The 21,690-nt window shown below is 45.2% G+C and overlaps 2 protein-coding genes across 6 annotated transcripts in view; both read left to right on the top strand.

Annotated features, from left to right (window-relative positions):
* FARP2 (FERM, ARH/RhoGEF and pleckstrin domain protein 2) overlaps positions 1-21,690 on the top strand; it is a 148,707-nt gene that overhangs the window by 82,010 nt on the left and 45,007 nt on the right. For all 5 annotated transcript variants that reach the window (XM_050751950.1, XM_050751951.1, XM_050751949.1 and 2 more), the window contains 5 exons: positions 4,622-4,717; positions 7,154-7,317; positions 8,289-8,357; positions 9,404-9,461; positions 14,371-14,626. In XM_050751950.1, coding sequence (XP_050607907.1) covers positions 4,622-4,717; positions 7,154-7,317; positions 8,289-8,357; positions 9,404-9,461; positions 14,371-14,626 — 643 coding nt within the window. The remainder of the gene's footprint in view (positions 1-4,621; positions 4,718-7,153; positions 7,318-8,288; positions 8,358-9,403; positions 9,462-14,370; positions 14,627-21,690) is intronic.
* Positions 14,645-20,141, top strand: LOC126932798 (uncharacterized). The gene has a single exon (XM_050751991.1). It carries the CDS (start codon positions 15,067-15,069, stop codon positions 15,601-15,603), a length of 537 nt encoding a protein of 178 aa, XP_050607948.1. The 5' UTR covers positions 14,645-15,066; the 3' UTR covers positions 15,604-20,141.

Genomic DNA, 21,690 nt, shown 5'->3' with positions numbered 1-21,690 from the left:
GAACAAGCAGCTGGAGCAGTTATGTGGGGGGCTCTGAGCTATTGTCAGCCTCCTTCCTGGGAGGGCTTCATCTCTTACCTCCGTGGCAGGCCCTCACTCTCTTTTTTTTTTTTTTTTTTTTTTTTGAGACGGAGTCTCACTCTGTCGCCCAGGCGGGAGTGCAGTGGTGCGATCTCAGCTTATTGCACCCTCCGCCTCCCAGGTTCAAGCGATTCTCCTACCTCAGCCTCCCGAGCAGCTGGGACTTACAGGCGGGTGCCACCACATCCAGCTAATTTTTTGTATTTTTAGTAGAGGCGGGATTTCACTGTGCTAGCCAGGGTGGTCTTGATCTCCTGACCTCATGATCCTCCTGCCTCGGCCTCCCAAAGTGCTGGGATTACAGGCATGAGCCACCATGCCCAGCCTAGGCCCTCGGTTTTTTAGACTCTGTCCTAGCTATATAAATAATACCTAGAGCTGGGGCTGTGGGGATTTTGTTTCCTTTTGTTGATGTTTTGTTTTGCTTTGTTTTTGAGAATACAATTTAGGAGAGGAACTTTGAGAATGTAGTTGAAAATCCTCCAATATTTTACTTTTTTTTTTTTTTTTTTGAAATGGAGTCTCCCTTTGTCGCCCAGGCTGGAGTACGGTGGCGCAGTCTCTGCTCACTGCATCCTCCACCTCCTGGGTTCAAACGATTTTCCTGCCTCAGCCTCCTGAGTAGCTGGGATTACAGGCACCGGCCACCATGTCCAGCTAATTTTTTATTTTTTTAAATTCCTGACCTCAGGTGATCTGCTCACCTCGGCCTCCCAAAGTGCTGGGATCACAGGCGTGAGCCACCACACCTGGCCTTCAATATTTTACTTTCAGTAGAAATTAGAGTGACTTAGTGTTTGGGCAATATTTTGGGAACCAGGAAGCTTAAGTTCTCATTTAGACCCTAACATTTGTATCTTGGCTTTGAGAACATCTCACTCAGGATTTTTTTTTAATTGAGATAAAATGTATATGCCATAAAATTCACCATGTTGAAGTATGTAGTTCAGTTGTTTTAGGATACTTACACAGTTATATGACCATCACTACTATCTAATTTCAGAACATTTTCTTCAACCCATAAAGAGACCCTCATACTCTTTAGCAGTTACTCCGCTAGTCCCCAGCAACCACTGATATCCAGAACAGGCAACCATCAGGACATTCCCTCTATGGATTTACCTATTCTAGGTATTTCATATAAATGGGATCATATAAACATGTCTATTGTGTGTAGTGTTTCCTTGTTTCCAGGTTCACTCATGTGGTCGCATGTGTCAGTGTTTTACTCCTTCTTATGACTAAAGGGGTTTGTTTTTTTCTTTGGAGCTGTCTCTGAGGGGACTGTGTCCCTCACTTTGCTGCCTCTTACATTGAGTTTGCAGACAAGTAAATGTTGGTAATATCAAACGTATAGTCGCTGAAATTCCCAAGCAGTGTCTCAGACGTTTTTTAAATTTTATTTTGAAACCATTTCAAGCTTATAGAAAAGCTACACAAACAGCACAGAAAGGTCCTGCTGGCCTTTACCTGAGATGCCCATCTGCCTTTAACTGGTTGTCCCAGTGTTATTTACTACAGAAGGTCCAATCTGGGAGCAAATACTGTACCCAGGCATTATGTCTCTCTGGTCTCTACAATCTGGAACATTCTTCTTCCCTTGGTTTTCATGACCTTGACATTTTGGAAGATTACAGGGCGGTCATTTTGTAGAATGTTTATGATATGGGATTGTCCAGTGCTTCCTCAGGATCAGACCCTGGGCTCACTGCCTAGGTGAGAAACTCCCGGAGTGGTGATGTATCCTGATTCATGTAGTACATAGGGTCCATCTGTCCCATTGGTGGTGGTGGTAACATTGATCACTTGGTCAAGATGATGTTTGCCAGCTTTTCTGTATACAAAGTTACTTTTGACTAGATAGTGGCTCATGCCTATAGTCCCAACAGAAGCTGAAGCAAGAGGATCACTTGAGGCCAGGTGTTTGAGACCAGCCTGGGCAACATAGCAAGACCTCATCTCTACAAAAGGTCCTACTGGCCTTTTCCTGAGATGCCCATCTGCCTTTAACCAGTTAAACAAAAAAAATTAAAAATAGAAAATTAGCCAGGATTGGTATCAGGTGCCCATAGTCCCAGCTGCTCCAGAGGCTGAAACAGGATGATTGCTTGAGCCCAAGAGTTTGAGGCTCCTTATCTCTTAAGGAAAGAAAAGTTACTTTTTGTCCTTTGTAACTAAGTATTTTATGAAGAGATACTTTGAGACTAAATAAATATCTCGAACCTCATCCCACTCATCTTCTAGTTAGATCACTGTGATGGTTGCCCGATGATGACTCTTTAAATCCCGTTCTTCCTACTACTGCAAGGAAGAGTTTCCTCTCCATTTATTTAGTTTATGTCACTGTGGATTCATAGATTCGAATCTGATACTTGATAATCTGTAGGTTTCATTATTTATTTTTATCTTTAACTTTCCCGCATTTGGCCCAAGGGAGGCTCTTCAAGCTGCCTCTCGTGTCCTTTTTTTTTTTTTTTTTTTTTGAGGCGGAGTCTTGCTCCGTCGCCCAGGCTGGAGTGCAGTGGCCGGATCTCAGCTCACTGCAAGCTCCGCCTCCCAGGTTTACGCCATTCTCCTGCCTCAGCCTCCTGAGTAGCTGGGACTACAGGTGCCCGCCACCTCGCCCGACTAGTTTTTTGTATTTTTTAGTAGTGACGGGTTTTCACTATGTTAGCCAGGATGGTCTTGATCTCCTGACCTCGTGATCCACCCGTCTTGGCCTCCCAAAGTGCTGGGATTACAGGCTTGAGCCACCGCGCCCAGCCTCATGTCCTTCTTATATGTCCTTTTATTTTATGAGCACTTCTTTGCTTTCTTACAAAATAAGACATGCCAGCCTTGTTTTGTACTTTGCCTGCTTCACCGTGGAGTCAGCCATTTCCCCACAGAGCCCAGCCGTTTTAGTGAAGACTGGTATTTAGAGACCAAGATCCATGCACTCAGTGTGCCCATTGCTTTGTGGGGTGTCACCACTCCTGGCCCTCTCAATAGACAATGCTATACACATGTACATACACCCACTCACCTCACATATCTGTATTTACCTTTGTATCTGTGTCTGTATCTGCTGAGACCAGGAATTCCCATCGTTTGCTCCTGTTACACTCTAGCACTATGTTCTAGCTTCAGTGAGAAACCTGACTCTACTCCCAGCCCTGCCTAGCCACTATCACTGCCCCTTCCAGACCACCCTCCTTGCAGGAGCAAACTTCAAACAATGTATAATATTAACACTGATTTTAAAATTTTGCAATAAAACCTTATCAAAGAAATTAAAATTAGCCAGGTGCGGTGGGTCATGCCTGTAATCCCAGCACTTTGGGAGGCCAAGGTGGATGGATCACCTGAGGTCAGGAGTTCAAGACCAGCCTGGCCAACATGGTGAAACCCCATCTCTACTAAAAAACAAAAATTAACCAGGTGTGGTGGCACACACCTGTAGTCCCAGCTGCTCAGGACACTGAGGCAGGAGAATTGCTTGAACCCAGGAGGCGGAGGTTACAGTGAATGGAGATTATACCACTGCACTCTAGCCTGGGTGATAGAGTGAGACTCTGTCTCAAAAAAAAAAAAAAAAAGCACAAATCTTTCCATTTCTTCTTTTAATTGTCTGTTTCCTATAAATATTTGAAACAATATGGGGAGAGATACAAGTCCAAGTGTATCTTCCTGGTGAATTGCTTTTAAATTATGTAAGGCCTCTTTCTCATGCATTGTATCTGATGATAATATTGCTCCACCAGCTTTCTTTTGGTCAGTTGTTGAGTACATCTTTTCCATCTCTTTGAACCTTTCAGTGTTCTTATGTTCCAGATGTGCCTTGAGTTTGAGACCAGTCTGAACAACATAGCCAAGACCTCATCTCTACAAAAAAAATTAAAAATAGAAAATTAGGCAGGATTGGTGTCTGGTGTCTGTAGTCCCAGCTGCTCCAGAGGCTGAGGCAGGATGATTGCTTGAGCCCAGGAGTTTGAGGCTGCAGTGAGCGGAGATTGCACCACTGCACTCTAGTCTGGGCAACAGAGCAAGACTCCCTCTCAAAAAAAAAAAAAATTGGCCGGGCGCGGTGGCTCAAGCCTGTAATCCCAGCACTTTGGGAGGCCGAGACGGGCGGATCACGAGGTCAGGAGATCAAGACCATCCTGGCTAACACGGTGAAACCCCGTCTCTACTAAAAATACAAAAAACTAGCCGGGCGAGGTGGCGGGCGCCTGTAGTCCCAGCTACTCAGGAGGCTGAGGCAGGAGAATGGCGTAAACCCAGGAGGCGGAGCTTGCAGTGAGCTGAGATCTGGCCACTGCACTCCAGCCTGGGCGACAGAGCAAGACTCCGCCTCAAAAAAAAAAAAAAAAAAAAAATAATTATCTTTCTAGAACAGATAGATTAGTTATTGACATTTTAAGTCAGAGCCATTTCAGGTATAATGGTAAAATGCCAAGTAGATTACTGTGTTGGCAAAGATGTAATTTAAGCATTCCCTATTTCATGAGAAAGGGGTTATGTGTTAGATTACAAATGTAATCTGTCTCTTGAATTTCAGGGCACCACCAAAATCAACACTTTCAATTGGTCCAAGGTCCGTAAACTAAGCTTCAAGAGGAAAAGATTTCTTATCAAACTTCATCCAGAGGTTCATGTAAGTATTATTTTTAGCTTTTTGTTTTGTTTTGTTTTGTTTTGTTTTGAGACAGAGTTTCGCTCTTATTGCCCAGGCTGGAGTGCAATGGCATGATCTCGGCTCACCACAACCTCCGCCTCCTGGGTTCAAGCGATTCTCCTGCCTTAACCTCCCAAGTAGCTGTAATTACAGGCATGTACCACCACACCTGGCTAATTTTGTATTTTTAGTAGAGACAGGGTTTCTCCATGTTGGTCAAGCTGGTCTTGAACTCCTGACCTCAGGTGATCCACCCACCTTAGCCTCCCAAAGTGCTGGGATTACAGGCGTGAGCCACCACGCCCAGCCTATTTTGACCATTTTTTAACTCATAATTTATTCTGCTAAAACATAACTACGTTGTAAATCATTTCAGCATAATGCACACAAGAACTCAAGGACAGGATTCGGGACTTAGGTCTGGAGGGGCTGAGGGCAGTCTGCCTAGCTGGTCTCACACTTACCTCTCCCAGGAACCTTGTCATTCACATGTTGCTGGCTCAAAACCCCAGGGTTTCACATTCAGTGGGTCTGGGATGAACCCAAGAAGGTACACATCTGACAAGCTCCCAGGGGCTGCTGAGAACCATGGTTATGGCAGCCTCTTTGTCCTCTAGGTAATGAAGCTGAAGAACAAAGTGTTCAAAATGATCTAAAGCCCTACAGCAATTGAGAGCTTCAGAATGAATTGAGGAGTGCCCCAGTGTTCTCTTGTGTCCTTCATTCAGAAATTGATCTTTGAATAGCTCTAACTGAAGAAGCATTGATTATCAGGAAGTAAATATTCCTTTCTTTACTGACTGCTCATTAATAAAGTAATAGTTACATGTGAATTTACTGAAATGAGTAAAAATGGAAAAAATAAATGCCTGTGCAGTGTATTTGGTAAAACCCAGTACTTCCAGTTATTCAAAGATGTTCCAGTTGCTGCATTTCCGTTGTACAAAAGGAGTTAGAAAATAAAAAGATTTGCCAAGCTACCGTGGGGTTTGAAGCTTAAGAGAGAACCATGCCTGTGTCAGCCCAGACACGTTTTGGGTTATGGGAGATTTACAGCCCTTGGGCCAGTCAGAAGAAAAGTTTTGCCTTCGCCTTTACAAGGCACTTGAGTAGTGGGGCTTCTGTCACTCACTGGGTTCCCGTGCGATATGTAAGTGTGTTTGCTTCTGTCACTCACTGGGTTCCCGTGCGATATGTAAGTGTGTTTGCTTCTGTCACTCACTGGGTTCACGTGCGGTATGTAAGTGTGTTTGCTTTTGGTAGAAGGCTTGAAAGTGGCTTTAATTGGTGCACAAATATCTCTTCTGTGGATGAAAGGAAAGTAGAAGGAATGCCAGACACACATACAAAACACAAGTAAAAGCTGTTTTACTCTGTGAGTAAAAAAAAAAAAAGTTTCTTGCAGTTATTCTGAGATGATAGGGAAAGTTCACCAAAGCAGCTATTAACTTGAATAGGGCGATAAGTGAAAGCCCAGAACTGTTTGCATCTGCATTTAGCAAAGTTACACTTTACATACCTGAGCACTTTTTTAAAGACTAAATGTTAGATTCAAAGTGTTACAGTCTTTGTGGAAGGTAACTGGGTAACATACATCAGCAGGTTCAAAGATGTGCAGCCTTTGAGCTCAGAGTTCCATTTCCAGGAGTTTATCCTAAGGAATAACTGAGAGTGAATGCAGTTTCTTCAGGGCGATATTTGTGGGCCTGAAAACTGCATGTCCTGAACATCTAAAACATTCTAGATTTTAAAAATATATACCATGTAGAAACAATTCAGTAATAACATATAAATACGTCAACTGGCATGAAAAATGCCATCCTTTGCTAGGTGGGAAAAGTGTTTACAAAGATATAATTCAGAATGTTGATAGTTGTGTGATTGTGGGTGACTTAATTTTTCTGCTGTTTCTACTGTGAATATAAATACTGTTTCTTTTTTCTTAATTAAGGAAATGGAACCAGAAGACTTTGTATACAATTTTTAGAAAATCCTTCCTGGGCTGGGTGCAGTAGTGCACACCTGTAATCCCAGTACTTTGGGAGGCTGAGGTGGGCAGATCGCTTGGGCTCAGGAGTTCAAGACCAGCCTAGCCAACATGACAAAACCCTTTTTCTACAAAAAAATACAAAAATCATCTAGGCCTGGTGTCATGCACCTGTAGTCCCTCCTGAGAGGGTGGAGGGGAGCGACTGAGGTGGGAGAATTGTTTGAGCCTGGGAGGTTGAAGTTACAGTGAGCCAAGATCACGCCATTGCACTCCAGCCTGGGCGCAGAGCAAGATCCTGTCTCAAAAAAAATCCTTACTAATTTTTAATTTTGGAATTCCCTATTGTGTGATCTGCTTCCTAAATGTACTTTCTCTTGTCCAATACTTCATTCTTGAATTAATTAACCTTTATGTTTTGTTTCTAGGGACCTTACCAGGACACATTAGAATTTTTGTTGGGTAGTAGAGATGAATGTAAGAACTTCTGGAAGATATGTGTGGAGTATCACACCTTTTTTAGACTTTTGGACCAACCTAAGCCAAAAGCGAAAGCTGTCTTCTTCAGCCGGGGCTCCTCCTTCAGATACAGGTAGGGGCCATGCCATGACTTGCATGGGCCCCTCACTGGTTTGTAAAGCTGAGAAAATAGGTAATTCTTAGTCAAGAAAGAAATGTTATAAAATATTTCAGAGAATTACACACAAAGTGGAGGTATTGTGAAAGAATAACTAGAGGAAGCATATGAAATAAAATAGTGGGAAAAAATAGGTTTAATAAAAACTTTGCTTACAAATTCAGTTACGCTTACTACAAAGTATAACTTTAAAATATATATGTGGGCCAGGCCCAGTGGCTCACACCTGTAATCCCAGCACTTTGGAAGGCCAAGGTGGGTGGATCATTTGAGGTCAGGAACTCGAGATCAACCTGGCCAACATGGTGAAAACCCATCTCTACTAAAAATACAAAAATTAGCTGGACGTGTTGGCGGGCACCTGTAATCCCAGCTACTCGGGAGGCTGAGGCATGAGAATCACTTAAACCCAGGAGGCAGAGATCTCGCCACTACACTCCACCCTGGCCAATAGAGCAAGACTCGGTCTTAAAAAAGTAAAATATAGGCCGGGCGCAGTGGCTCATGCCTGTAATCCCAGCACTTGGGAGGCCGAGGCGGGCGGATCACAAGGTCAGAAGATCGAAACCATCCTGGCTAACACAGTGAAACCCTGTCTCTTACTAAAAATACAAAAAAAAAAAAAAAAAAATTAGCCGGGCATGGTGGCGGGCGCCTGTAGTCCCAGCTACTTGGGAGGCTGAGGCAGGAGAATGGCGTGAACCTGGGAGGCGGAGCTTGCAGTGAGTCGAGATCACACCACTGCTCTCCAGCCTATTTTTTTTTTGAGACTCTGTCTCAAAAAAAAAATAAAATAGAAAAAAAATTTAAAAATAAAATATATATGTGTATATTTATGAGAGAGGATGGGTAAATCTTTTGTCTTTTACTCTAAAATTAATGCTGACTTACTGTTCTTTATTAAAAATCTGAATCTTTATTCACAGTGGAAGAACTCAGAAGCAACTAGTAGATTATTTCAAAGACAGTGGAATGAAGAGAATTCCATATGAAAGGTAAGCTCTGGCCTTTACGATGTAAAGTGTGTGCCTTTAAAATTAATATTTAAATATATATATATGGAGAGAGAGCGAGAAGAGTGACTGAGTCTTTCTCTGTCACCTAAGCTGAAGTACAGTGGCACGATCACAGCTCACTGCAGCTTCAGACTCCTGGGCTCAAGCAATCCTCCTACCTCAGCCTCCCGAATAGCTGGGACTATAGGCACACACCACCATCCCCTGGCTAGTTTGTTTTTTTGTTTTTTTTTCTGTAGAGACAGGGTCTTGCTATGTTGCCCAGGCTAGTGTCAAACATGTGGGCTCAAGTAATCCTTCAACCTCAGCCTCCCAAAGTGCTGGGATTATAGGTGTGAGCCACCATGCCCAGCCTATTTTAAATATTAATCTTTACTTGACTAAAAGTCACTTCAAATACATGAACATGTATTTTTACAGGAGTTCAGTTTCAATGTTTTAAAGAAAGTGGGTTTGTAATTTTTTTTCTTTTGAGACAGAGTCTCGCTCTGTTGCCCAGGCTGGAGTGCAGTGGTGCGATCTCAGCTCACTGCAAGTTCCGCCTCCCAGGTTCACGCCATTCTTCTGCCTCAGCCTCCCAAGTAGCTGGGACTACAGGCGCCCGCCACCACGCCTGGCAAATTTTTTGTACTTTTAGTAGAGATGGGGTTTCACCTTGTTAGCCAGGATGGTCTCGATCTCCTGACCTCATGATCCACCCACCTTGGTCTCCCAAAGTGCTGGGATTACAGGCGTGAGCCACCGCGCCTGGCCTATAGTAAACTTTTAATCTGAAAATTCTTGTTGTTTCTCTGCATGTGGAATTTTTTCCTTTAGTGTGAGTATGTAATCTTACCTCTCTTGGGACCTCTGTTTTTTATTTGAATTCTTATTTTCCATTATCTTGCCCCTTTCTAGTTAGATACCTCTTAGCTACATTTTCATGGGAGGTTTTCTTCATGGATACAGTACATGCTTGCTGCTTTAAAAACAGGCGCTGAGTAAGGGAGGGTTTGGTTTCTCACAGCTTGTTCTCTGTTTTGCAGAAGGCACAGCAAGACTCACATGTCCATTCGTGCTCTGACTGCAGACCTACCAAAACAGGTTAGTCTTTTCTGGTTAAAAATGTAGATAATAGTAGTTACCTGTACTCTTTTGGAAAATAATCTGTCATTATTGTAACAAGAGTCTTAAAATTAATGATATTATTTAATTCAGCAATTCTAATTCTGGGACTCTGTTTTCAGAAAGGAGTCCTAAATAGAAAACCAGCAGGGCAGTGGCTCATGCCTACAATCCCAGCACCTTGGGAGGCCAAGGCAGGAGGATTGCTTAAGTCCAGGAATTTGAGACCAGCCTGGGCAACATGGCGAAATCTCGTCTCTACAAAAAATACAAAAATTAGCCGAGCATGATGGTGGCTCACGGGTAGTCTCAGCTACTCAGGGAACTGAGGTGGAAGAATGGCTTGAGCCCAGGAATTTGGGGCTACAGTGAGCCAAGATAGTGCCACTACAGTCCAGCCTGGATGACAGAGCAAGATCTCATCTCAAAAAAGAGAGAGAGAGAAAGCCTGTATGTTGAGATGTGCATTGTAATGTTGTGTATAATACACTACAAAATCCTGACAACTCTCATCTGTGCCAGATGACTTACTAACTACGTTTTTAGCTATATTCACTTAGTAGGATTTTTTTGTTAACCACTAAAAGCATGGCTTAAAAGAGTATGTGGTAACATGGGGAAGTTCTTGCTGTTATGTTACAAATGAAAAGCAGGAAACAAATTTATATCTCTATGTCTTTGTCATGATTGCAACTATATCAAAACAAAGATACACCAACTCACACAGACACTTCACACAAAAACATTTGACAAGAATGTCCCAGCATGTGACAACAGCTGTTCCGTGCCACTGTGATGGGACATCAGCGACCTTCTCATGTTTCAGGTCTACTTCACTACAATCCCTTCCCATTTTTATGGTGGCGTGTTAACTTCCACGTGCAAGCATATTTTTACGTTGCATCTTGCTTGTTTTGTTTTGTTTTGTTTTCCCAGACAGAGTCTTACTCTCTTGCCCAGGCTGGAGTGCAGTGGCATGATCTAGGCTCACTGAAACCTCTGCCTCCTGGGTTCAAGTAATTCTCGTTCCTTAGCCCCTCAAGTAGCTGTGATTACAGGCACACACCACCATGCCTGGCTGACTTTTTTTTTTTTTTTTTTTTTTTTTTTTTTTTTTTGAGATGGAGTCTTGCTCTGTCGCCCAGGCTGGAGTGCAGTGGTGCGATCTCAGCTCACTGCAAGCTCTGCTCCCCGGGTTCACACCATTCACCTGCCTCAGCCTCCCGAGTAGCTGGGACTACAGACGCCCGCCACCACGCCCGGCTAATTTTTTTGTATTTTTAGTAGAGACGGGGTTTCACTGTGTTAGCCAGGATGGTCTCGGTTTCCTGACCTCATGATCTGCCCTCCTCGGCCTCCCAAAAGTGCTGGGATTGCAGGCGTGAGCCACCGCGCCTGGCCGCCTGACTGATTCTTGTGTTTTTTAGTAGAGATGTGGTTTCACCATGTTGGCGAGACTGGTCTCGAACTCCTGGCCTCAAGTGATGCACCTGCCTTGGCCTCCCAAAGTGCTGGGAATATAGGTAGGAGCCACCGTGCCCAGTCAGAATCTTGATATTTTTATATAACATATCATAAGTTTTTCTTCATGGTGCTACAATTTCGTATTTATAACCTTTATCTCTGTTCAATGTTAATTTTTAATGGTTTGTCATTTATGCTGTCATAGCACTTCAGAAGCTACACTTGCACCTCATTATATTAAAAGTTATGTGAACTAGGCACAGTGGCTCACCCCCTTATTCCCAGCTACTTGAGAGGTGAGGCTGGAGGATTGCTTGAAGCCAGGAGTTCAAGACCAGCCTGGACAACATCGTGAGACCCATCTATCTGAAGATTTTTTTTAATTAGTCAGGTGTAGTGGCACCAACTATAGTCCCAGCTACTTGGGAGGCTGAGGTATGAGGAGCACTTGAGCCCAGGAGTTCAAGGCTGCAGTGAGCCACAGTTGTACCACTGCACTCTAGACTAGGCAACAGGGTGAGAATGTCTCAGAAAAAAAAAGCTCATGGTGTCCCAGTTTTTTTTCATGGGTACATGAAAACCTTAAACTCTTTTAGATATGTTTCCTCTTTAGAAATTTCTTGTTATCAGGAGGCTGAGGCAGGAGAATGGCATGAACCCAAGAGGCAGAGCTTGCAGTGAGCCGAGACCATACCACTGCCCTCCAGCCTGGGAGACAAAGCAAGATTCCGTCTCAAAAACAAAAAAAAAAAAGAAATTTCTTGTTAATTTAATTCAGTTGAAATGAAAAGGAAATGTATTTTTTAATTGTTCCTTTACAAAGTTTCTTTTTTTTTTTTTTTTTTTTTGGAGACAGAGTGTCACTCTATCATCTAGGCTGCATGATTACAGCTCATTGCAGCCTGCCTCTGGTGATCCTTCCACCTCAGCCTCCCAAGTAGCTGAGACTACGGGCACATGCCACCACACCCAACTAATTTTGTATTTTTTTTTGTAGAGACAGGGTCTCACCATGTTGCCTGGGCTCAAACTCCTGGGCTCAAGTGATCCTTCTGCTCCAGCCTCCCAAATGTTGGGATTACAGGCATGAGCCACCATACCCAACCACAAAGTTAAGAGTTTTTTTGGCCAGGCGTGGTGGCTCACGCCTGTAATCCCAGCACTTTGGGAGGTCGAGGCGGGTGGATCACGAGTTCAGGAGATCAAGACCATCCGGGCTAACACGGTGAAACCCCGTCTCTACTAAAAATACAAAACATCAGCCGGGCGTGGTGGCGGGCGCCTGTAGTTCCAGCTACTCGGGAGGCTGAGGCAGGAGAATGGCGTGAACCCGGGAGGCGGAGCTTGCAGTGAGCCGAGATCGCGCCACTGCACTCCAGTCTGGGAGACACAGCGAGACTCCGTCTCAAAAAAAAAAGTTTTTTTTTTCTTTTTTCTTGAGATGGAGTCTCGCTCTGTCACCCAATCTGGAGTGCAGTGGGGCGATCTCAGTTCATTGCAACCTCCACCTCCCAGGTTCAAGTGATTCTCCTGCCTCAGCCTCCCGAATAGCTGGAACTACAGGCGCCCACCACCACGCCCGGCTGATTTTTTTGTATTTTTAGTAGAGACGGGGTTTCACCGTGTTAGCCCGGATGGCCTTGATCTCCTGAACTCATGATCCACCCGACTCGGCCTCCCAAAGTGCTGGGATTACAGGCGTGAGCCACCGCGCCCGGTCTTCGAAAGAATTTAATGTCACAATAAGAATCATCTAAAGGTTACCTTTAAGGATGGGCGCAGTGACTCAACGGCTATAATACCAGCACTTTGGGAGGCTGAGACGGGCAGATCACCTGAGGTCAAGAGTTCGAGACCAGTTTGGCCAACATGGTGAAACCCCGAGTTTAATAAAGTACAAAAATTAATGAGGCATGGTGGTAGGCACCTATAATCCCAGCTACTCTGGAGGCTGAGGCAGGAGAATTGCTTGAACCTGGGAGGTGGAGGTTGCAGTGAGCCGAGATGGCACATTGCACTCCAGCCTGAGCGACAAGAGTGAAACTTCATCTCAAAAATAAATAAATAAATAAAACCTTTACACTTTCAATTATCTTCCTTTCCATTTTAAAAGCCACACGAGAATATTGAATATGGTTGAATAATTGAGACATGATATGATCAGCATTTAAAAATAGGTTAATCTTACAGACTGTGACCTACTATTTTGTTTCTGAAAGCCTAGTAACCAAGCCTTCTGCAGTTACATTTGCACCTTTTGCATATGGTAACACATGCCTGTGTGCATTGCCTGGGTGGTAACACGTGCATGTGTGCATTGCCTGTGTACATATTGCACAAAAAGTTACTCAGTTGTGTTTGGTTGTATTTTGGTCTGACCATGGTCTTAACGATGTGGCATGTGTATATATAGTAAGGGATGTTCTCGAGGTGTGACTGCATCCCGTGATAGCACACGAGGAGGGACACTTAGCGAGTAGAGGGGGCTCAGCTGTGTCCCTGTGTGTGGAACCATGAGGGGAGGATGTGTTAGGGTGCCCATGGAGTAGTGGGTGACGCAACATAGCCACTTGACATCTAGTCCTGGCCCCTCAGTATTTCCTCATCCTGCTTGGGAGCCGCTTCTCCCTCAGACTTGCGGCCACTCCAGTGCTTTTGGAAGGCCCCAAGGCTCTTGGGCCACTCTCATTGGCAAAGGGCATCCTAGGCAGTGACCCTCAACCTTCTGTTACATGTATGAGTGGATTGGTGTGTGTCCTAACTCCCTGGTGATGATATATCTCTGACAGATGAGTGCACATTACTGTAGAACTTGGACTTATTACTTACCTGTCAGTACTGTGGTTTAGGGTTCTGTTGGCTGAGTGGAATGGCTCACTCCCTCTCCTGCTGTATTTTACCCCTCAACAAAACTATGAATCTCCTGGTAACAGGATTCCAGGGAGACATGGACCACGTGTCATTAGGTTCTGCAAGATGGAGGTTTTCTTGGCCGGGCATGGTGGCATGTACCTGTAATCCCAGCATGTTGGAAGGCCAAGATGGGTGGATCACTTGAGGTCAGGAGTTTGAGCTATGATAACACCATTGCACTCCACCCTGGGCAACAGAGCAACACCCTGTCTCTAATAAAAATTACAAATTGTAATTTATTTTAAAAACTTTTCTTTATTGTGGATATTTCATGTCGTAAGAGAAAAAATGGAATTGTAAGGGTTTGTAAACAGACGATCCTGGGTTGATTTGCAATGCTACTTTTACAAATCTTCGGTTCTACAAGGGAAAGTCTGGTGAATTGCCCATTTTCATAAAAGCTGTGATAGAAATGTGTGGATGCCCTAAGTTAGGCCAGGTGGCTTTGCAACTTCTAGTGGTAATTTGTAACTTTATATCCTTTTTTTCTTTTCTGAATTTTGATCCCCAGAGCATCTCGTTCCCCGAGGGATTGAGGACTCCTGGCTCCCCATCTTCAGCAAATGCCTCCTTTTACTCACTCTCTCCCTCCACTCTGGTGCCCCCTGGCCTGCCAGAGTTTAAGGACAGCAGCAGCTCCCTCACAGAGCCCCAGGTTTCCTACATCAAGAGTCCAGCTGCAGAGAGGAGCAGTGGAGCAGTGGCTGGAGGCCCTGACACACCATCGGCCCAGCCCGTCGGGCCCCCCGCACTCCAGCCTGGTCCAGGTGTCGGGTTTTGTCATGTTGTGAGCAGCCATGGTTCTGTCTGTGCTGGGGGGCAGAGTTTCAGTGCCTTAGACCTAGACACAGGGAGGGCCGGGAGGGAGCTCAGAGCTGCTTGTAAAAATGACAATGGTGGGGATGACTTTACCACAGGCTCATTTCCTTCCAGTGGGGAGCACCGGTGTGACTGGCAGTGCCGTGGGGGGGCCCCTGCTTTCACATTGACAAATGCCCAGCTGCAGGTGTCTGAGGAGTTCATAGACGATGACCCAGCAGACATCTCTTTCTTTGCTGGAGGCTCTGAGGCATTTTCTTTTCCTTATGGCTCTGTAGTTCCACAGGAACCTCAGGCCTCTGCCCAGCCTCTGGTGGCCCCTCCTTTGTGTGAGCTTCCAGGGTCTGCTCAGTCCAGCCCAGACAGGTACTCCACTGAGGCAGTAGACATGAACACAGAAGACGATTTTGCATTTGAGGAAGAAAGTGACTTCAGTGGGAGCGCACACCCCTCAGACACCTCGGAGCTGTTTGAGGTGAAGGCGCAGGCCAGCCGGATGCAGCGCCTGCTGGGTCCCTCTGAGACCAGCTCACTGAGGAACAGCCAGTCTGAAAACAGCTCCCTCAATAACATGCCGCTGCGTGGTGGGCTGTCTATGCACACATGCAGCTCAGCCAATCAATCAGAGGCCAGCTCCATGGTCAACTTCCCAGCCTACTCAGTCCGCTCCGAGTCCAGCTCGGCCTTCCAGTTCTCTGACATCATCGACCAGTTAGAGCAGCTCAGCTACCCGCCCACGACGGCCGAGGACTCCAGCAGCACAGGGTCAGACTCGTGGGACTCTGAAACCGAGGCCCCCCTAGACATAAGCCTTTTCTTCAGCAACCCTTTTGCACAGACAAGTGGAGAAAGAGTCCCTTTTGATTTACAGAACAATTTAAAGAATTTAACTCCAGGAGAGCAAATAGATAAAAACCCATCTTGACCACTCTGGGTTGCTTTACAAGGCAGCCCACTCACCCACACTATGTAGTTTAGAGCTCAGAATTGTTTGGTTTAAACATAGAAAGTGACTTTCATTTTATGGCTACGTATTCAATTTTGTTTTAATTTCCTGATTTATTATACTTCTTTGAATGTCAAAAAATTTGACCTCCAGCCAGTCCTCCTAGAGAGCCAATAAATTGGTCTTTATAGCTTGGTTTTTGGCATATGCTTTGATTCAAGTAAAAACTGGTGCTATACATTCTGAATGTTACACAGTTCTGTTAATGTTGATCTTCAATAGAATATGTGTGTTGCACTATTGATGCTGCTTTTCAAGATGAGCCCTGCTGCCTATAATTAACTAGGACACAGGTTTTGTCTCAATTGTCCAGCCACTGTGCTACTCAGAACCTTGAGTATGCCTCTACAGCCCTAACCCTGGGAAAGATGGACATAGGCCATGGCCTCCTGTGTGCTGTGATCAAACTCCTGGGACTCTGAGACCGTAAAGGCCCCTGTGGACATTAGCCTTTTCTTCAGCAGCCCTTTTGCACAGACAAGTGGAGAAAAAAGGGTCCCACTGGGAGTCTGGGGGGACAGTCATCCACTGCACTGGGGTTGGGAGTGAGGGGGTGCCTGGAACTATCCCAGTGCCAAAGGCACCATGTCATGTTTTTTTTAATTTTTTTTTAAAGGTGTCAAAGGGCCACTGCCTCATGATTGACTTGAGACCCAGAAATAGTGCTATATGTAGATAGTGGTCTTGGAGAGGCATTGGTTTAAAATGGACTTATGTAAGTGTGAGCTGTTTTCTTTTCTTCGGCTTAATTGGGAATATAGAAGATATATGGTTGCAAAAAAAGCAGAACCAGACACACCATGGGCATCATTCTGTCCCAGGACAGTGGGAAGGGTCCCAAGGGCAGGTGGGCTGAGGTGGCCCTGCCCACCCATCCAGCGTACCTGTACACACACACCAGGTGCCATGGGCCCTGCTGCGTACCACATGCAGAGCTGCTCAGTCTTAACCACCATGAAAGTCAAGGCTGATGTTCGTGGCACAGAGTGGGTGGGTCCATCCAGGGACGTCATGGGGAAACCACTGCCATGCAGCTCAGCACCGACAAGCGCCAGGCTCAGGCCAGCCCTGGACGACACTGGTGAGTGTGTCAAGTCCACAGCTAGGGTTTGGGGTTTTTGTTGTCTTTGCTTTCTGATCTTACCTAGTAGTGCAATACCACATTTAACGTTTAATTCTCTTCCCAGAATGTCTTGTGGAAACTTCACATTTCATTCCTGTTCACATTGTGAGATCTCTCATCTCTGATGTTTTGCCTGGATGGATTTACTGTGATTGATTGCACAGGGACCACATGGCTCAGGTGTCTGAGCCATCGAGGGCATCTTGTAAGGGCTGGTTTTCCTTTTCTCATCAGTGTTGGCTGGATGCCAGCAGGGGTTTTGTGGCTAACCACATCAGGCAGTTTCCTGTTTTTGTAGCTTTGTTATACCTAAACCGCAGTCTCATCATTTTGCTTATGCAGCTAAAACTTTCATTCTGTCTAGTTGTTATTCATGCACCTGCCATCTTAGTGCTTTAGGGGCCATTGGGCACAACTTTCTACATTGGCAAATACCTGCAACAATGTTGTGACAGACAGAAGCGCAGCAGTGAACCTGAGGTCAGGACAGGACTGTTTGGGAGGTTCTGCTTTTCTTACTGTCTCACCAAAGATAAACCTTGTGTTTGTGTGGTGGGGAGAAATGAGCATAGATTACGTTTAAAACGTTTTCCTAAGCTTTCGTATTCATATGGCAGCTGATGGTTCCTCTCTCCTTCATCAGTGTTGCCTGACGACTGTCCTTGCTGATGCTGGGAACTAACAAAGTTGTCTTTTTGTTTTTAAGGGAACCCACCTGGCGTCTGGACGGCAGGTTAGGTTTGGGTGGTTTGGAGCTAGCACTGCTGTGGGGCAGGGGTGGCCGCTCCCTGGTGAAGCTAATGCTGCGGAAACTGGAATGTTCCTTCCTAAGGAGTGGGATCGTGCCCCCGCCCCCCCGGCAGAGGTATCTCATCACTCCCTCGTGTGCGAGATTCTGAATAAATTTTGTTCTCAGGCATCTTCTACTAGGCCTCCTATAGAATAGATCCTGTTGTTTTTGGTTTGTGTTAATGGAACCTCACTTTCTAGAGATAATTTTTTAGTTTTTTATTTAGGAAGTTTTCAAAAGATACAAAGCAGGAATATAAGGAACCCACATCACCTCCAATTCAGTGTTACCCACACTTGACCATGCTTGCCCCAGCTGTGCCTTTCTTCTTTCCTTGGGTATTTTGTTACTCTAAAGTATTTTATTATTACTTTTTTAGAGACAGGGTCTCACTCCTGTCACCCAGGCTGGAGTATGATGACGCAATCACATCCCACTGCAGCCTCTACCTCCTGGGCTCAAGCCATCCTCCCACCTCAGCCTCAGAGTAGCTGGGACTACAGGCACTCACCACTGCACCCAGCTCATTTTTAAAAAACTTTTGTGGAGACAGATTCTCTCCATGTTGCCCAGGATGGTCTTGAACTCCTGGGCCCAAGCAGTCCTCCTGTCTCAGCCTCCCGAAGTGCTGGAATTGCAAGCATGAGCCTGGGTGCAAAAAAAAAAAAAAAATCAATCAAGGCTTTCTTCCGAGTTACTGCTCACAGCCCTCCTACCCCTTTCTCTTTCGAGTGGGTTGTAATGTCCACCCAGAGGGGTTTAGAAACGGAAGGGAAGGCAAGCGTGTAGGCACCATGGCTTTAGAACCATAAGGAAGACATTTCCCAGTACAGATTCTGTCTTTCCACTTGTAACAGTTAGTGAGGCACTGACATTGCTTTTTTCCACCTTAACAAGACAGTTTACAGTGGTTAAATAGCAAAACACCCAGAGCAGTTCAGCCTGAGGCCATAGTGCCCTGCGGCAGCACTGGGCCCTGCTTTTCTTTCTGCTTTGTGCTGCGTGGCTCTTCTTCACGCCAGTGTTGGGTAATGCACAGCCTGAGAGGTGTGGCCTGATAAACCCTGAAATTGAAAAAAGTATGCAGATTTGACCCAACACTCCTGGAAGTGTCTGGATACAGCTCACTGAGAATGTGGAGGTGAAAGTGCCTGCAAAATGTTGACAGTACTCTCAATCTATTGATCTCCTCAGTTACATCCAGAACCTTAAAGCTGCACAGTTGTCATGCTCCGCCTGCAGTCTCAGGCAGGACGCATCAGGGGCTGTACTAGTAGCTCCCAGGAGGACTTACCTGTGGGTCACCGTAATAGCCAGGTGTGTCCACTCAGAGGGGACACGATCCTGCAGCAATCCCCTCCAATGAGAGACCACCAGCAGACAGTGCCTGTTGTACCCATGAAGTCCACCACTAATTATATCCTCTGCTTTAGGTAGAATATTTATTTTTATTAGCTGTCAATCTGTTTTTGTATTTGTTTCCAAAAGTCCAGGTACTTTATGTAGGCCAATGGATAAATATTTCAAGTCTAACAGTAGCACAGTTATATGTTAATATAACTGACTACATGCAAAATATGTAACAGCATATGCTATGTAATTTTTCAAATCACTAGGTCTTGATATGTGCCTTTTTTATATTACCAAGAGATTCTCTAAATATGGAATTAGATTAGGATTCTCTGTTCCAGTTAACACACATTTTTAAATTAGTACTGATGATTGAGGGACGGACAATAGCACACCAAAAAGAGTTTAGTATGAAAAACTTAAACCTGTTGGTTAAGTCATTCCCATTATTGTCATTTTGCTGAGGGTGACTTGGTCCTTTTGAATTGCTTTGGTGTACGGGTATGTTCTGATTTTTCATGCAAACTCCTTGGCCATTCCACCGCTCTGAGGGGTAATTGTAGCACTTCACATGTGCTGTGGTTGTGATCACATGGAGACATGTATAGCATGTGTGTTCCTAGCTGGTGTGTGTTTATGTCACATTTGATGCCAATACATATGTCTTCAAGGTACGCTTGTTCCCTCCCAGCTCGTGGAATATCAAAAAAATTCATTGCTGGAAAAATTATTTCATAGACAAAAATGTTAATGTTCTCTTGGGGACTTAGAGTTGAAAATATTTATGTAGATTTGGTTCTAAAGTCCACAGAATCATATCTGCTGTGGTCTCCCTTTGGTGCTCATCTGGGGGCCACGTGTATGGAACATTCTGTCACAGGCGGCTGGAATGTGGGCAGATGCTGTTAGCCTCCCTCTCCGCTGGTGGTCCATGCCTGACGTGTCCCCTAGTTCAAGAAGGCACCATCTTTTGCATGAAAACAATTGCGTTCCCCTAGGAAATGAAGAAAAAATGAGCTGGAATTTCCTTATACATTTGAACTTGTTCCTTTTTTAGAGAGACATTTTTGTTGTCTGCTTTGTGGTACTTATAAAATTTGTTTTCCATTGAAATTGCCATTTATAAATTTGCAGATCTGTACTAATTTAGAATTTTTTAATTGTTCAATAAAATAAGGAAATATTTACTGTGAATTTTTAAATGGGCTTTTTAGCTTTCTTTCCCTCTACTTCTAGTTTTGATTTATATAAGTCAAAGATTATTTTACATATTAATCCCTGAAGCAGCTGCATGTTTTTTATAACAGTGTCACTGACATCTTCATAGGCTTCTGAGCAACAAACAGGCAGCAGGCACCATGACTCTTGTGCAGATTGTCTTATTTTAATATGGATGGTGATGTCTGTGGAAGGCCAGCGGGGAAAGGTGCCTTGCTTCTTCTCAGTCTTAGCTCTGTCAGTGCTTCCTGGCCTCACCTGGTGTGGCCTGCACAGCGGAGCTGGGTGTCGGGGAGGACGTGCCATGCAGGCCCCCACCACACCCCACGGGGCAGGCCTGGTGTCCTTGCGCTTTTACCGTTCACAGCACAGATGTTGTTGGCTTCTTAATTCTGAAAATGAGGTTATTATTGCCTGTTTTTTCCGCAGTCAGCCAAAACCCACCCTGTAAATTACAGGGGAGAACGTGAGCAAGAGACCTCTGCCCCAGAGTGCGGCAGCTCTGCGGGTTCTGGTCAAGGCTTTATTCCACTCTGAGCTTGAGCTTCCCTTTCGGCCAACACGAGTTTCTGCTGCCTCTGTGGAGCGTCCACGCCTCTCTAGCCCCACACGCGCCTGAGGGGGCGGGGGCTTTGGACACTGCCTTCTGCTTTTGAGCCCTTTGAGGATAGGCTCCTCACTTACCCTTTTGGGACCTTAGAGCAGCACAGAGCTGCAGCCACTGATGTCAGGCGCCTCCGGGAAGGTGATGGTGCCTCCCCGGGGCTCTAAGGCACCTGCTGCCCAGTGGGCAGGGTGGCCAGTGAGCACCTGAGGCCAGGAAGGGAGGCGCCTGGCTGTAAGCCCTTCCTGGAGCTTAGAATTGTACCTGCCACACCAGAGCAGAGGGGCTGTGGCGGCAGTTTTCAGAAGGCACTTTTCAGAACAAACTCATGGGTCTCCTCAGAGCCCACGGATGGATAGTTACTTCCCACTTAGAGGAGTGGGGAATGAATCCCAGGGGCCTCACTTAGCCCCTGACATTATGCTGGCCGTCCTCCCTAACCATCGCCCTCCTGGTCCTTGGGCCACCCCTGCCCAGCGCCCGCTGCCTAAGGATGAAGTGGGAGGCACCTGGGTGCATAAATCCTGATTTCAAGAAACTGCTCAAAAGCATTTCTGTATTAGGTCTATAAGTTGACTGATTTAGACGGTAAGAACCATGTGGCCCTTATGTTCTTGAAATATGTCAATTCAGATTATATTTCTTTCCTAATCCTAATAACCACCACCCTTTATTCAGTTTACTTTAATAGTTTGTTTTCAGGACCTTGCCTCCATTGTTCCAGTAAAAAGATTCATAAGCCAGAGCATCTCCTCAAAGTTTTGGACACAATGTATTAGAACAAAAACATAGAGGCTCTGGAGCACCTTCACACATTCAAGAGGAGACCGTACACCTGGCAGACAGCAGATCGGGACAAATGGCCCAAAGCACAACTTGCTGTTACAGGTTAGAACACCTGCTTTTCTTAGGAAAGAAAAT

Source organism: Macaca thibetana, chromosome 12, assembly GCF_024542745.1.
Source record: "Macaca thibetana thibetana isolate TM-01 chromosome 12, ASM2454274v1, whole genome shotgun sequence".
Lineage (NCBI taxonomy): Eukaryota > Metazoa > Chordata > Mammalia > Primates > Cercopithecidae > Macaca > Macaca thibetana.
This window is presented reverse-complemented; position numbering and strand designations above follow the sequence as displayed.

Bases quoted from the DNA above. Each gene is read 5' to 3' on its own strand.
- LOC126932798 (XM_050751991.1), top strand. From the start codon at position 15,067: ATGAACACAGAAGACGATTTTGCATTTGAGGAAGAAAGTGACTTCAGT.